General features: G+C 33.3%; 1 protein-coding gene across 1 annotated transcript in view; it reads right to left on the bottom strand.

The window, feature by feature from the left end:
- The window catches only part of EPHA3 (EPH receptor A3), a 436,551-nt gene that overhangs the window by 30,492 nt on the left and 388,641 nt on the right, over positions 1 to 17,418 (bottom strand). Inside the window, exon 14 of the mRNA XM_044666928.1 lies at positions 1,471 to 1,620. Coding sequence (XP_044522863.1) covers positions 1,471 to 1,620 — 150 coding nt within the window. The remainder of the gene's footprint in view (positions 1 to 1,470; positions 1,621 to 17,418) is intronic.

The following is a 17,418-nucleotide window of genomic DNA, read 5'->3' as shown; positions in this document are numbered from 1 at the left end:
TAAATTTCAGAAAACTATATCTGAAGTTATACTCAAAACATTATAAAATGTGTATATCTTTTTACCTCACAATAGCACTATAATGTTTATTTCCTAAGGTGATCAAAGAAAAAGAAAAGGAAACTACATAATGTAAAATATTTAAAGTAGCTCTCTTTGTGATATAAAAAACCCCAAACTGAAAGAATGCCCATAAATGATAGAATGACCGTATGAGTTGTGGCATGTGGTTGTGATGGAATCATTACATCATAACAAATGACAAGCAGGTTAATTCTGAAAAAAAAAACATAGAAAGACCTACATGCAATCGTGAAGAGCAAAACAAGCAGAACCAAGAGAACATTATATACAGCAACAGATATATTCTTTGAAGAATAACTAGTGTATGTCTACTTCCAGAGAAAGAATTGATAAATAGAAATAAGTTAAGACACAAATAACTTTATATGTAATATATCTTTTTGTCAAATGATGATTTCTCTAATAGGAGGGAAGGGAGTTAACTAAGTATATTAATATATAAATATTGCAAACAAACAAATAAATAGTTTAAAAAATTAAGTTGGTTTTAATGGCATGGAAAATTGGGAGAGAGTTACAGAGGCAAAGAAAGTCAAATTTGTGTTTATTTTACTATGAATGACTGAAATGTCATGAGGATGGAATAAACTTAATGCAAGTATGTCTTTATTTTGGAAAAATGAAGAAAATATTATAAAAAGTAACAGAAATATTAAGGTATTTTTGAAAATAAGCAGTTTTCATTTTCTATGAATATTTTATTCATTCATCTAGGATAAGGGTTTTTTAAGGTCATTTATCCCATTATTTTTTTGATAACTGAATTTTAATATCATTTCCTTTGCAACTCTATTATATTTTATGTACTTAGAAACATTATTCTGAAAAGCAGTCTAAAGTTTTACCTGAGTCTGTGATCCAAAAAAAAAAAAGTTTAATAATTTTAACTCATGTGGAATAAATTTATACTTAACATGTCAAAGGAAACAAAATGGCAAATTTTTAAATTTTACTTTGGGAAATGCTATACTTCCATAAACAATAATGTTGGCATAGATACATTAATTTGATCTACAAAGGATGAAAAATATAAGCATATATAATGTTGTATAGAAACAATTCTCTAGCAAAAAATCGTTCAAACAAATCAAGCCCTATGTTTCTGCCTGCTTTCTAATGGCTGTTTCTATGGTCATTTATTTCATTAAAATGTAGTACAAATGCTTTCATTTTGAGTTTCATCTCTAAACTCTATCTTGGGGATGGAAAACCTTTGCAAAGAAATTTAATTAATACCTTCGTATTACATGGAAGCATTTTCATTTCTTCTAATTAATCAGCTTCAATGTCAAAAACAGGAAGCCACCTGGTTTTATTATGCTCCACTTCCTTGCACAGTTTGATTCTTTATCAGAGCATATAACTCAAAGACTACAACATACTCACATCCTGATTGGACATCTCCCAGTATGGTCTCTCTCCATAGGACATCACTTCCCAGAGAACAATTCCGTAACTCCATACGTCGCTGGCTGACGTGAACTTGCGATATGCAATTGCTTCTGGAGATGTCCATCGAATTGGGATCTTTCCCCCCTTTAAAGCAATTTTAAAACATGGGAATTATATTATCTATCAACATTATTCATTTCTTCAAGAGAGAAATGAACATCATTCCTGAATGTCCAATATAATCTTGGATTTTAAACAAAATACTGACTTATAAAAAATGGGAATCCACAATGTCTATAATACCAGTTTAATTTATGTTATAGCCCATAGAATTTCATCAACCATATTTATTTTATCTTATTTTGTCATTAAAAATTAATTCAAATGGCATAAAATTAATTTCAAGAAACAAAATTTTAACCTTTATTGATATATATTCTTTAAAACCTTGCAAGGTACACACACACACACACACACACACACACACACACACACATTCACACATAAAGTTATATACAGCTAGGTGGTACAGTGACCTAGAATCAGGAAGACTTATTTTCCTCAGTTCAAATCTGACCTCAAAAACTTACTAGCTGTGTGACCCTGGGCAAATGACTTGACCCAGGTTGCATTACTTCATCTGTAAATCTCCTGGAGAAGAAAATGACAATTCACTCTATTATCTATGCCAAGAAAACCCCAAATGGTATTAACAAGAGTTGATCATGATTTAAATAACTGTACAACAATTCTCTCCATATCTATCTATCTATCTATCTATCTATCTATCTATCTATCTATCTATCTATCTATCTATCTATCTATCTATCTATAATCTATCTGTAGATACAGATAGACATAGATACAGATGTGTGTATAATTTTTATTTATCTAAGGAAATATATATCATCAGGTAATTCAAATAAATAAAATTTAGTCCCAGCCATTTAAAGTGGATATATTTATATTTCATCATATGTTATCATTAATATATTATTATATTATGTATATGTTAGATTAATAATAATATATCTTCTCTTCTTTTTTGAGTTTTCTATGACTTGCCTAAGTAATCTCATTTAAGGTCTAGTTACATAATACAAATAGCTATCCTCAACAGAGTTATGAATTAATAAATTAATCAGCTAGCAAGTACTTACTGAATCAATAAACAAACATGTATTAAGGCATCCACAATGCTCCATGCATTTGTACTAGGTGCTAAGGATCCAATTACAAAAAATGAAACAATCCCTAGAACTTACATTATATTCTTACTTTTTATCTATATACTGAGTTAGTAATGATGAGAGGTGCAAAGAATTTCTAAGACAGGGTTTACCTTAGGGGTTAAAGGATTTAGAGAGGAAAAGTCTGAAACATTGATACACTCTGGTAAATTATTGTAGTAATTCAAGTAGGAGGTAATGAAAGCCTTAATATTTTTCCTCAAATGATCTAACACTAAAGATTTGTCTTAGAGGACATATATCTCTCTATTTTAGAATGAAAATCAGGATTTTCTCTCCCCAACATATTATTTTCTCTTTTCAGTCCCATCCCCAACATATTTCAAGTGGTTTTGTGCAGAATTCAAACTCACAACTAAGGGGGTCAAATTTTATCAATAACTGATTCCCAAATGTGGTCAAAGTTTCCTTTTTTGAGGCATGATGCTTAACTTTCCTTGAAAAAAAAGTTCAAGTATTAAATTCTGGGGCTTTTATATCCTAGCATTTCAACATTGCTAACATGGCCAAATTATCCTTTCTCAACTGTTCCTCACAATAATTCTTGACAGTGAAAATAGAACTACCTATGTGACATTTAGCTGATCACTTATATTCCATTGAATATTGAACGTCTTCAAAACAAAAGTGAATATATTTCCTTTTTCTTAATAGGTCCAAAGCACCTATGAATGCAAGAAACACCTTTATGCTCTGAATTACTCAACCATCATAAATCTTTGGTCACTTTGCTATCATCATGCCCAGGTCTACCCTACCAAACATATATACCACTAGCATGAATCCTATAATGTACAAGTTTCCATTTGAACTGAAAATGAAATGAGACACTGACAATGTTCCATGCATCATTGCTATTTTTGTTTCTTTCCTTTTCTGTTTTTTTTTTAATTTTTTAAAGCAGGTGTAGAATGGCGAGTATTTCCTAATTGAATTTCTAAAGAAAGACAAATGTTCTGGGCAGCAATTCCCTTTTTAAAGGACATGACTCCAACTTGGCAAGGGAATCTTTTTCACTTGACATTTTGGATAAGGATGTAAATGCTGTCAAGGGGATCTCTACTGGGATTGTAACCCCAAACCTCTTCAAAGAGAATTTGAACCTCATGAATCTCATTGACTTCACTGGGAATTTTGCAAAGTATCCATTAATATTGCAAGCAGTGCATGATCAAGTAAGTTATTCCTCCAAAGTGACTCCCCAAAGCTCATAATTTCTTTTATGGCACTAAATATGTAATCATTCCTCTATAATCACAATATGGAAGATGAAAATATGTCCTACAGAGGCTATGATGTTTGTGAGGAGTTTTGCTATTTTGCTTTAATTATAATAACAATGTAGGTTTGGAATGCCAAACTTTTTGTAAAATCAATTTTAAATCTTATCATAAGATTCCTACAAGAACTTTAATTTAAAGAGAATTCTTAATTGACAAAAACTTAATAGTGGCTAGTAGTCCTTTGGGAAAACTGTTCTAATACATTATGATTTCTCATTTGGGAAATATCACTTGCTAGACCCTGGTTATTTTGTTAGCATGGATAAAATATTTTTATTAAAACACCCTACCTTCTTAACTATCCAAAATTCTAAGCTTTGGATACTCTGAATTCAACAAGAAAAGGTAATATATTATGTTGTTACAAGTAAATCTTGCTACTTTTTGTGACTCCTATGATCTATTCCAAACATTCATTTTATTTGAAAATTGGTTCATTGTTATTGTCTACCCCTGACCTAAACAAGTCTAATTCTCTGTCAAAGTAAGTATAATTCATAGTGACACTGGGAATTCTCATTCCCTGGAAATATCTCCTTCATGCCTAAAATGCTAAAATTAGGGGGTTGGATGATTTGATTCATATTTTTATTTTTGTCCTTTGTTAAACATGGAAATTTTGAAAATATTTAGACTTATTGATAAACCTTTACCAGTCAGTACCTTAGGACTTAGTGTGAATAAATTTATTAGGTTATTATTATATAATATGAATGATAATGATAATGGCATTTATCTAAGGCCTCTGATAGTTCAACTTTCATTCAGACCTAGGTCCCTCATGACGCTTCCTGGCAATTTCCATGGCATTCCTCTTTTAAACGCTATCATTTTATGCTGATATCAAAACTTCAGCTCAGAGAATAGTAACCAAATTAATACTAACATTTTTGGAAAGTGTATGCCAATAATCTGACAATCTTTCCTGTCCCTTGCTCTCACTATATTTGTTGTCCTCCCTTATTAGAGGTAAGCTTTTGCAGACAAAGATTCTTTTGCTTACTTGCATTTATAACCTCAACTGTTAGTATAGTGCCTGGCATATAGTAAAAACTTAAATTTCATTCATTGATTCATTCATTTATTCTTTGAGAACTGTTTATATCCTTTGAACACTTAGCTATTAGGGAAGGTTTTAGGGTCTTTTATATTGGTAGTCATTTCCTATATATTGTGGATATCATACTTTTATCAGAGATATTTTATGAAAATCAACAAACTTTCTTTTTAAGCTTATACATTGTCCCCTAGTAGAGATATACAATAAATAAGGCATAGCCTCTACCTTTATGGAACACACAGACAATTAGCAGGTCTAGATGGATCTACAAATGACAATGAACACAACATGAAAGATGTACTGAAGAGATGACAAACCATGTACTTTGGCAAAGCTTTCTGTGTTTACATGTGCAAATTGGATATTTTCTCCTCTTTAAGCAGCAATGTGTTTTCCAATGACTAGTAACACTTCTTACTTGTTCCTTCTAAGGCTCCCTTCTTCTGAACCAGGACAAATTTAGTTTGCCTTTAAGTTCTGATATTTGTGTATACATGTATTTAATTAAAGGAAAAAAGGAATCTTCCAAATGTTCATCTACAAGATGAAGCAATATAAAATAATTTTATTATAAATTTGTGGGTCGTGATATTTTCCCTCATAAAAATTTAATAAATATGATTTGTATTTGTCAAATAACATGTTGTAACTGTGGTTGATAACTTTTAATCTTAAATGAAAACTTAATATTCATTAAACTCCAGGCATACAAAGTTGCATTTTTGGATAGTTTTAATAGGATGGCCTAATTGTAACATTATAGTAGAGAAAAAAAGGATTGACTATGAATCAGTTAATAAATAAATATTTATTAAGCACATACTCTGTGCTAGCATTGTGGTTTGTCTACATAGATCAACTGGATGATATATCCATAGATACCTGTTGTCTTTCTCACATTGAGGCAGTTGTCTTATAAATGTGTGTCATTAATCATAAAAGGGATGATGTGGGAGCACATAGATGGTTCAATATAATTCATCATTACCTCTGGAAAATAAATGAAAGACATTTCTTACTAACAGTGATTCAGTATTATAAACCTCATGTATGCATAGCATGAAAAATAATTGGATAGAAAGAATCTTGGATATTTTCAAATCTAATCAGTTGTATTACTGAGAAGAAAACAGTCTGAGTTAGGCTGTGATTTAGAATGTATAACTTGTATACCTCTGTTTAACACTTAAAACACTTCTTAACCTGACCCTAATCTACCTTTCCAGGTTTATTACACTTAACTCTCATTCACATATTCTTCACACAGCTAGAATTGATTTATTGCTCTATCTCATTTAAGATACTCCATCTTTCATCTTGGTACCTTTGCACTGGCTGACTATTGTTCCTGGGAGGTATTTTCCTAATTTTTATCTCTTAGAATCCTTTATTTCCTCAGTTCAAGAACAACGTTCTATATGGAACCTATTCTGCCTCTCCCATAAATAACTGTCTTCCTCTCCTATCTTGGTGAAGGGTGGAAACATGTTGCATTGATTTTGAGTGTGTGTGTATTTGTATTATAGTCTATCTCCACAAATAGAATGTAAGCTCCTTGAGACCATGAACTACGTGTAAAAATCCATATCTCTTTAGCACAGTACTTGGAACATAGTAGGCAATTAATAAATACTTATTGGTTGATAGCTTTATTAATGTCAGGTCCCAATATATGTCTGGTGGTAGTACCATTAAATTTTTTTTAAATTTAAACATTTATTAATATTCATTTTTAACATGGTTACATGATTCATGCTCCTACTTTCCCCTTCACCCCCCGCTCTCCCCCCACCCATGGCCAACGCACATTTCCACTGGTTTTAACATGTGTCACTAATCAAGACCTAATTCTAAATTGTTGTTAGTTCTATTGGAGTGGTAGTTTCGAGTCTACATTCCCAACCATGTCCACCCAGTGAATGTGGGTAGCGTTCTTTTCCATAAATACCTCAGAATTGTCCTGGGTCATTGCATTGCTGCTGGTACAGAAGTCCATTACATTTGATTTTACTACAGTATATTGGTCTCTGAGTACAATGTTCTTCTGGCTCTCTTTCACTCCGCATCAGTTCCTGGAGGTCTTTCCAGTTCACATGGAATTCCTCCAGTTTATTATTCCTTTTAGCACAATAGTATTCCATCACCAGCATATACAACAATGTGTTCAACCATTCCCCAATTGAAGGACATACCCTCCTTTTCCATTTTTTTGCCACCACAAAAAGCACAGCTATAAATAGTTTCGTACAAGTCTGTTCATTTATGATCTCTTTGGGGTACAAACCCAACAATGGTATGGCTGGATCAAAGGGCAGGCATTTTTTATAGCCCTTTGAGCATGATTCCAAATTGCCAGCCAGAATGGTTGGATCAGTTCACAACTCCACCAGCAATGCATTAATGTCCCAATTTTGCCACATCCCCTCCAACATTCATTACTCTCCCCTTCTTTCATTTTAGCCAATCTGCAAGGTGTGAGGTGATACCTCAGAGTCTTTTTGATTTGTATTTCTCTAACTATTAGAGATTTAGAACACTTTCTCATGTGTTTATTGATACTTTTGATTTCTTTACCTGAAAATTGCCTATTCATGTCTCTTGCCCATTTATCAATTGGGGAATGGCTTGATTTTTTTATACAATTGATTTAACTCCTTGTATATTTGAGTAATTAGACCCCTGTCAGAGTTTTTCGTTGTAAAGATTTTTTCCCAATTTGTTGTTTCCCTTCTGATTTTGACAACATAGTTTTTGTTTGTACAAAAGCTTTTTAGTTTAACATAATCAAAACCATTTAATTTATATTTTGTAATTTTCTCTAACTCTTGCTTGGTTTTAAAGTCTTTCCTTTCCCAGAGATCTGACAAGTATAATATTCTGTGTTCACTTAACTTATTTATAGTTTCCCTCTTTATATTCAAGTCATTCACCCATTCTGAATTCATCTTGATTTATCTTGGGTGTGAGATGTTGATCTAAACCTAATCTCTCCCAAATTTTTTTCCAAATTTCCCAGCAGTTTTTGTCAAATAGTGGATTCATGTCCCAAAAGTTGGACTCTTTGGGTTTATCATACACTGTCTTGCTAATGTCATTTACCCCTAGTCTATTCCACTGATCCTCCTCTCTGTCTCTTAGCCAGTACCATATAGTTTTGATGACTGCTGCTTTATAGTACAGTTTAATATCTGGTACTGCTAGGCCCCCTTCCTTCACATTTCTTTTTCATTATTTCCCTTGATATTATTGATCTTTTGTTATTCTAAATGAATTTTTTTATAATTTTTTCTAATTCAGTAAAGAAGTTTTTTGGTAGTTTGATAGGTATGGTGCTAAATAGGTAAATTAATTTGGGTAGAATTGTCATTTTTATTATGTTAGCTCGTCCTAACCATGAGCAGTCAATGGCTTTCAAATTGTTTAGATCCAGTTTTATTTGTTTGGAAAGTGTTTTGTAGTTGTTTTCATATAATTGCTGTATTTGTTTCGGTAGATAGATTCCTAAGTATTTTATATTGTCTAGGGTGATTTTAAATGGTGTTTCTCTTTCTACTTCTTGCTGCTCGAATGTGTTGGAAATGTATAGAAATGCTGATGATTTAGGTGCATTTATTTTGTATCCTGCAACTTTGCTAAAGTTGTTGATTATTTCTACAAGCTTCTTGGTTGATTCTCTAGGATTTTTTAAGTAGACCATCATATCATCTGCAAAGAGTGATAGCTTAGTCTCCTCATTGCCTATTTTGATACCTTCAAATTCTTTTTTTTTCTCTAATTGCAACTGCTAGTGTTTCTAGTACTATGTTGAATAATAGAGGTGATAATGGGCATCCCTGTTTTACTCCTGATCTTATTGGGAAGGCTTCTAATTTATCCCCATTGCATATGATGTTTGTTGATGGTTTTAGTTATATACTATGTATTATTTTTAGGAAAGGTCCTTCTATTCCTATACTATTCAGTGTTTTCAATAGGAATGGATGCTGTAATTTGTCAAAGGCTTTTTCAGCATCTATTCAGATAATCATGTGACTGTTGATATGGTCAATTATGTGGATGGTTTTCCTAATGTTGAACCATCCTTGCATTCTGATATGAACCCCACCTGATCATGGTGGATGATCTTCTTAATTACTTGCTGGAGTCTCTTTGCTAGTATTCTATTTAAGAATTTTGCATCTATGTTCATTAGGGAGATTGGTATGTAGTTTTCTTTCTCTGTTTTTGATCTCCCTAGCTTTGGAATCAGTACCATATTTGTGTCATGAAAGGAATTTGGTAGGACTCCTTCTTTGCTTATCATATCAAATAATTTGTATAGTATTGGGATTAGTTGCTCTTTGAATGTCTGATAGAATTCACTTGTTAATCTATCAGGCCCTGGCGTTTTTTTCCTAGGGAGTTCTTTGATGTCTTGTTCAGTTTCTTTTTCTGATATGGGATTATTTAGGTATTCTATTTCTTCTGCTCTTAATCTAGGCAGTTTATATTTTGTAAATATTCATCCATATCTCCTAAATTGTTATATTTATTGCCATATAATTGGGCAAAGTAGTTTTTAATGATTGCCTTAATTTCCCCTTCATTAGAGGTAAGGTCTCCCTTTTCATCTTTGATACTGTCAATTTGGTTTTCTTCTTTACTTTTTTTTATTAGATTGACAAGTACTTTGTCTATTTTATCTGTTTTTTTTTTCAAAATACCACCTTCTAGTCTTATTTATTAATTCAATAGTTCTTTTACTTTGATTTTTATTAATTTTTCCCTTGATTTTTATTATTTCTAATTGAGTTTTCACCTGGGGATTTTTAATTTGCTCGCTTTCTAATTTTTTGAGTTGCATGCCCAATTCATTAATCTCTGCCCTCCTTAATTTGTTAATATATGCACTCAAGGATATAAATTTCCCCCTGAGTACTGCCTTGGCTGCATCCCACAGAGTTTGGTAGGATGTCTCATCATTGTCATTCTCTTCAATGAAATTGTTGATTGTTTCTATGATTTCTTCTTTGACTAATTGGTTTTGGAGAATCATGTTATTTAATTTCTAATTAGTTTTTGATTTGCCTGTCCAGGTGCCCTTACTAATTATTATTTTTATTGCATTATGATCTGAGAAGGTTACATTTATTATTTCTGTTCTTTTGCATTTGTTTGCAATGATTCTATGCCTGATTACATGGTCAGTCTTTGTAATGTGCCATGTGCAGCTGAAAAAAAAGGTATATTCCTTTTTGTCCCTATTTAATTTGCTCCACATATCCATTAAATCTAATTTTTCTAGGACTTCATTCACCTCTTTTACCTCTTTCTTATTTATTTTTTGGTTTGATTTATCTAGATCTGAAAGAGGAATATTTAGATCTCCCACTATTATAGTTTTACTATCTATTTCCTTCTTGAGCTCTGCCAGTTTCTCCTTTATGAATTTGGATGCTATACCACTTGGTGCAAACATATTGAGCACTGTTATTTTCTCATTGTTTATACTGCCTTTAATCAGGATGTAATGACCTTCCCTGTCTTTTTTAATCATATCTATTTTTACTTTGGCTTTGTCAGAAATCATAATAGCCACTCCTGCCTTCTTTTTCTCATTTGATGCCCAAAAGATTTTGCTTAAGCCCTTAACCTTAAACTTGTGTATGCCCACCCGCCTCATATGTGTTTCTTGTAGATAACGTATGGTAGGATTTTGGTTTCTAATCCACTCTGCTGTTGTCTTCCTTTTTATGAGTGAGTTCATCTGATTCACATTCAGAGTTATAATTATAAGTTGTGTATTCACTGACATTATGTATCCTTCCCTATTCCTACCCTTTCTTCTAAAACTATTTCCTTTTAAACAAGTGGTTTGCTATTAAGACAGTATCCCTTACCCCCTCCCTTGATTAACTTCCCTTTCTACCCCCTCCCTTATAATTCCCCTCTTTTTGTTTTTAAAAGCCTAATGAATACCCTCCCTCTTCTTCTCCCTTCCCTTTTTTGACCTCCTCACTCCCCTGCTCCCCTTGGTTTATCCCTTCTGACTTTCTCAGTAGGTTTAGATAAGAGTTTTATATCCCAATGGATAGTATAGCTACTCTTCCCTCTCCGGGTTGATTACACTGAGAGTAAGGATTAAATATTACCTCTTAATGCTCTCTTCCTCTCCTTCTTATAATAGTATTTGCCCCCTCTCCTTCCCATGCCCTCTTAGTGTGTAATATCATATCCTATTTTTCTTATTCACTCAAGTTTCTCTTGGTGTCCCCTACTATTCACCCCCTTCTTTCCCACCCCCCATGTCATCTTAGACCATTTAGTATTCCACCCTCTCCCTGTGAATTATTTTTCTCATTACTATAATAGTGAATACTATAATAGTGAATAGAGTTCACTACTGAGAATTATACATAGCATTTCTCCATATAGGAATACAGATAATTAGATTTTATTGAGGCCCTTAAAAAGGCAAATTTAAAAATTATGAGTTTTCTTTCTTTCCCCTCTGTTTCCTATTTACCTTTTCATGTTTCTCTTGATTTTTGTGGTTGGATATCAAACTTTCCATTTAGTCCTGGTCTTTTCTGTGCAAATTCTTGGAAATCTTCAATTTTGTGGAATGCCCATACTTTCCCCTGGAAGTATATGGTCAATTTTGATGGGTAGTTGACCCGTGGTTGCAGGCCCAGCTCTCTTGCCTTTCTGAATATCATATTCTAAGACTTGCGGTCTTTTAGTGTCGAGGCTGCCAGATCCTGTGTGATCTTGATTGGTGCTCCTTGATATTTGAATTGTCTCTTTCTGGCTTCTTGTAAGATTTTTTCTTTTACTTGGAAGCTCTTGAATTTTGCTATTATATTCCTGGGTGTTGTCTATTCTGGGTCTAGTGTAGAGGGTGATCTTTGTATCCTTTCAATGTCTATATTGCCCTCTTGTTGTAGGACTTCAGGGCAATTTTGCTGAATAATTTCTTTTATTATGGAGTCCAAATTTCTATTAATTTCTGGTTTTTCTGGAAGACCAATGATTCTCAAATTGTTCCTTCTAGACCGGTTTTCTTGGTCTGTCACTTTCTCATTGAGATATTTCATGTTTCCTTCTATTTTTTCAGTCTTTTGACTTTGTTTTATTTGTTCTTGTTGTCTTGAGAGATCATTAGCTTCTAATTGCTCAATTCTAGCCTTTAGGGACTGGTTTTCCTTTTCAATCTGGTCATTTCTGGTGTTCAATTTGCTTATCAGTTCATGTGATTTCTGAGCCTCACTTTTCAATTGCAAAATTCTGCCTTTTAAACTGTTATTTTCTTGCCTGATTTCCTTTTGAGCTATTTTCCATTTCTCTAACTAAATCTTTTCCAACTTTCTCGTCATCTCAGTTTTGAACTCTTCAAGAGCTTGTGACCAGTTTTCCTTATTTTGCGAGGGTCCGGATGCTTGTTTGTTCTCCTCCTCTGTTTGCTCAGTTGCCTGGATTTTCTCTGTGTAAAAGTTGTCAAGTGTTAAAGATTTCTTTTTCTTGTTGTTAATCTTTCTCTTCTGAACTTCCTGATTCTGGGTAGCCATCATTAGCCCAGCACCTTCTCAGCTTTATCCTCGTGCTCAGTGTCTGTCTGTGGTCTTTTGGGTCCTGAGGTCTGAGGCCTGGTTTTTCTCAAGGTCAAGCCCCCAGGTGTACCCCCTTGCTTGATCCTCTGCCTGAGGTTCCTTTATAAGTCTCAATGCGCTGTTTCCACAGTTGTATACCCGACTGTACTTGTTCCCCACTCAGGGTTTCAGAGCCTTTGCTCCTGCCTGTGTCTGCCTCCACCCATGGCTCCACCCCTGCCTCCGCCCACGCCTGCGCTCTGTGTCCACACTCAAAGTCCATGTGAGTTCTTTAGCTTTTCGGGGTCCTAAATCTTGTTGCTTTCAGGAACAGGCCCTGGAGCTGCCAATGACTCAATGGGTGCCCCAAACTTGCTCTATTTCTTTTTAGCTGGCTTTGGCACTATAGGAGGTGTGTGTGGAGGGGGTAGGGAGTGGGTGGTTGCTCAGCCCGCGATTTAGTGAGAGCTGTTTCACCCCTTTATAGCATGGAAATATCCCGATTCCACGTACCTTCCATGCTGCACCCTGTTGTGGGGTCCCTCCGTTCGTCTGGACTTGTTTTTATGTCTCCTTGAGGAGTCCTGTATGTTTCGGTCAGGAGAGGTTAAAAGCTGCTTTTTACTCTGCCATCATCTTAACCCGGAACCCATCATTAATTTTTTAAGATATGTTATCCGTGAGGTTTTCCTGGTCTCTATAATTCTCTTCAGTCCCTAATTAAAACTCATAACCCTGGGGGCAGCTGGGTAGCTCAGTGGATTGAGAGTCAGGCCTAGAGACAGGAGGTCCTAGGTTCAAAGCTGGCTTCAGACTCTTTCCAGCTGTGTGACCCTGGGCAAGTCACTTGATCCCCATTGCCCACCCTTACAACTCTTCCACCTATGAGCCAATACACAGAAGTTAAGGGTTTTAAAAAAAAACTCATAACCCTAGGAACTATGGGTCTCAATTAGATAAAGGATAACTTATCCTAAGACAACATTTTGAGTAGAAATAAATATGTTAGTCCAATCAATTTGATGTGATTCCAAGGACTCTGTGTACCTCAGCTTTTGCTCATGCAAAACAAAACTAATTGAGCTTCTTCAGCACCAACTCCTCCAATGCCTTTTGTTCAAAATTGGCACAGAATGTTAACATCCCAGTCTAACTCTACAATTTTTATATCAGAAAAAAAATCAAATATCCATATGGGTCAAGATAAGTTGAGGGAGTTCAGCAACCATGTTAAGGCTCCATGAATGTGAAGGAAAATATCCACTTTTTATTCCTTTGTAAAATGTGAAGTGCCACCTAAATGAAAATTTTATAGCTATATGAATTAGTTATCAATTTAATAATTTGTTTATAGAGACATTAATAACAAAACAACCCCAAGGACATTACCCACTGTTATACAAATTTAAATCTCATAATTGAGATTTTAGCTAAAAATTGTAGCTAAAAAATAAGTCATAGGAGAAGATGCTCTATATATTTTATTTTAGTCATATTTCATGACAAGGCTCCCTGCTTCATTACGAAACACTATGAACCTGACAGTATCACATTTAAATATATTAAATATACAAAATCTTGACTATCAAGTTCTTTGATAAAATCATTACAGAATCAATACAAACTTTTATTCCTAATTGTGACCTCTTACCCCCCACACACACACACACATACTTTTCCATGCTCTTCCCAACAAAAAAAAATCCTTCTTATATTTCTTGGGAGAGATATACAGATAGATATATAGATAGATATATAGATATAGATATAGATAATAGATATAGATATAGATACATATTCCTTATCTTCCTTTTTTTCTTTTTAGAGAAATCTTTTGTTATATGAGATGGCTCTCTGAGGAGAAACAGAGGGAGGGAAGGATTCAGGTTAAAACTCAGCAATATAAAGATAAAATATATCAATAAAATTTTATTTAAAAAAACTTTATTTGAATAAGAATGGTAATAAAAGATTTAATGGCTAATATGATACCTGGGGCACATCCACAATTTCATCACTACAGAAAGAGGATTGCTTCACTAACTTTTAGGGTCCTGGGCTGAATGGTGAGTTCTGTCCTCTAGGGCAGTGAGGGGCAAACTACATCCTGCAAGCCAGATGTGGCTTCCTGAGATATTCTATCCAGCTGTGCAACATTATTCCTAATCTGACAAATACAATGAGTAGGATACAATATAATGAAACTTTGAAAGAATTGCCTTAGAAACAGACTGACAGATGAGCATTTCCTTTCCTTTGGCCCCCTCTTTAAAAAGTTTGCCCATCACTGCTCTAGGGCCTTCTCCCCACTACTATTAGCTATTATTCCCCTAGGTATCCAGGGGCTCAAAGAGTGCTTAAATTAAATTAAATTTTTGTTCCTTCCAAATCTTGCTGCCCTGAGGCAAATTTCCAGTTGACTGCTCAGCAATAAAAATTATGGATTACATATATATGTATGTATATATACATATATGTATATATATAACTATATTTAAAGCTTCAGTGGAGATCTCTGCAAATTTTATCAATCTTTTAGTAGTAGAACACATACTTTAATAGATTGATAAAAGAAATTTTCTTTGATGAGGCCAAGAAAATGTTATTTGCATTACTGATTTCCCAATATTATGATTATATTATTTTTTTAATTATCCTTAAAAATTGGCTGAGATGTTAAATCTCTTGCTGATTTCATTTTGGGTTGGCAAAGTGACTTTTGTGTATTCCATAAATCATGCATTTAAATAATTTCAGTTTTAAACTGTTTACAGACTGCTGCTGTATAATATTCTCATGAAAACATTTTTATGGCTAAACAATTATTTGAGGTGATATCTGTAAGAGTATGCAAGGTTCTCACAATTCATTTTTTAAATTTCAATATATATGAAACCATACATGGCATATAACTAAAAAAAACTAACTATAATATGATCTATATAATATGTTATAAAAAATGGAATAATTTGAATCAAAGTTTTGTCAATTAAATCAATACCAACTCTTAAAGTCTAATATTTTCAATACCAATTTTTCCTTAAGTACTAAATTTAGGAGATGAATAATTTTGGTCTCTTTTTCTTGGGGATTTAGAATTATGAACTTTGTTTCCTTTCTGCTAGGGTCAAATAATTGTTTAAAATATCTAAGTATTTCTGAAATTTCTGGCCCCTTTAACTTCTTGATTTAATTACAACATTACTAAATTTCTCCTTTCCTTCATAATATGAATATAAGAATAATATGTGGAAGTCACATGAATAAGACTTGAAGCTTCTGTGAAGATACCATAGAATATTGAAATTCAAGACCAGGGTTAGTTGGAATAATACAAAGCTTTTCTCAGTAGTGAGTATAGGAATCACACAGAAAACTTCTTTTGAAAGATTTACAACATATTTTATAGACCTGATTGCTTTGAATTAAACATGTGGTTAAGTGCCTACATTTTTCAGGAACCTAAGTGAATTCAGTTCATTCTATTTCTTTGAGGGAACTGGAGGCAGAGTGGGGAAAGGTTTCTAAAATAAAAATAAATTAATTGCTAAAATCTTCAAAGATTTAAACATAATTCTCCAATGTCTATCCAGGTTACTTTAAGTGTTTATCTCTCTACTGAATCAGAACAATCTTTTCCTAACCAGAAGCTGCACCTCCTAATTTTGAGCTGTTATATCATACTTAAAATGACAAAAGATTTTAGATTATCTAATTAAGGAACTCCAATTACTAGAGTTTGCACTGGAAAATATATAGTCCGCCCATTTTACTGAAATAGTAATTGAAGTGGGGGGAGGGAAAGATTGAATTTTTTAATCTAACATCTAAAAATTTAAGAAATTGTCAGAAATCTAGCCATCATTTAATGACCTGTACAGTAGATAGCAAGATGAAGGAGAAATCCAAAGAAATTCTCTGGGGAGTCATCCTCTCTAATCCACAGTAGTTCAAATCTAGAGGCCACTAGTTGAATGGATCCAACAGATGTTGTTTCCTCAAGGGATTAGAGATAAAGAGATTTGTTCTAAGGCAGTGAAGATACAAAACTTAGAACTTGGAAGATTCTCCCGATTGTTTGAAATGCATAAGTTTTCCTGAAAGTTGGGTCAATTTTGTTTTCATTGTACTCTGTCATGACATTCTTATTCAGGAAATGAAATACAAAGATAAGACTTTTCAATAATTTGGGGGGACATATACAATGAACATCTGGAAATTTTAAGCATTATCTGCTATCTCTAATGCATACAATGTATACTTTACTTTAAAGACTAGTATAATTGTAAAAATCATTAGTCACACCAAGCATGTTTCTTCTTGTTACTGTCCTTTTAAGTGTCCAAATTTCATATTTTTTCTAAAAATGTTTATTAATTTATAAATGCATTGCATTCTAAAAGTGTCCAGGTAAATCAATTGTTTAGAATTTGGAAGAACATTTTTTCTGGGATATAAATATATATATATATATATATATATATATACATGTATAAATTATAATGAATACTCATTCCTCCAGAATGACCCATAAAAAATCTACTTAGCAAACATTTGTAGTAACGTATTATAATCAACTCATTGAAAGAATTAATTTCAGAATGATTAAAACTCCCATAGCTGGGTTTTACTGCTTAAAAGGAGTTAAGGTAGAGGAATGAAAGGGATGGCTATCCAGGAGAATCAAGAAAAACTCTAGCCTCTGACAAAAAAGGAGAGAGGCAGAACTAATTATTCCTTTGTCCTTTTATATCACCCAACCATTTGCCCAGCAGCCCAAT

Source organism: Gracilinanus agilis, chromosome 3 (assembly GCF_016433145.1).
Source record: "Gracilinanus agilis isolate LMUSP501 chromosome 3, AgileGrace, whole genome shotgun sequence".
Taxonomy (NCBI): Eukaryota; Metazoa; Chordata; class Mammalia; order Didelphimorphia; family Didelphidae; genus Gracilinanus; species Gracilinanus agilis.
The sequence above is the reverse complement of the archived record's forward strand: the minus strand, read 5'-3'. Positions and strand labels throughout refer to the sequence as shown.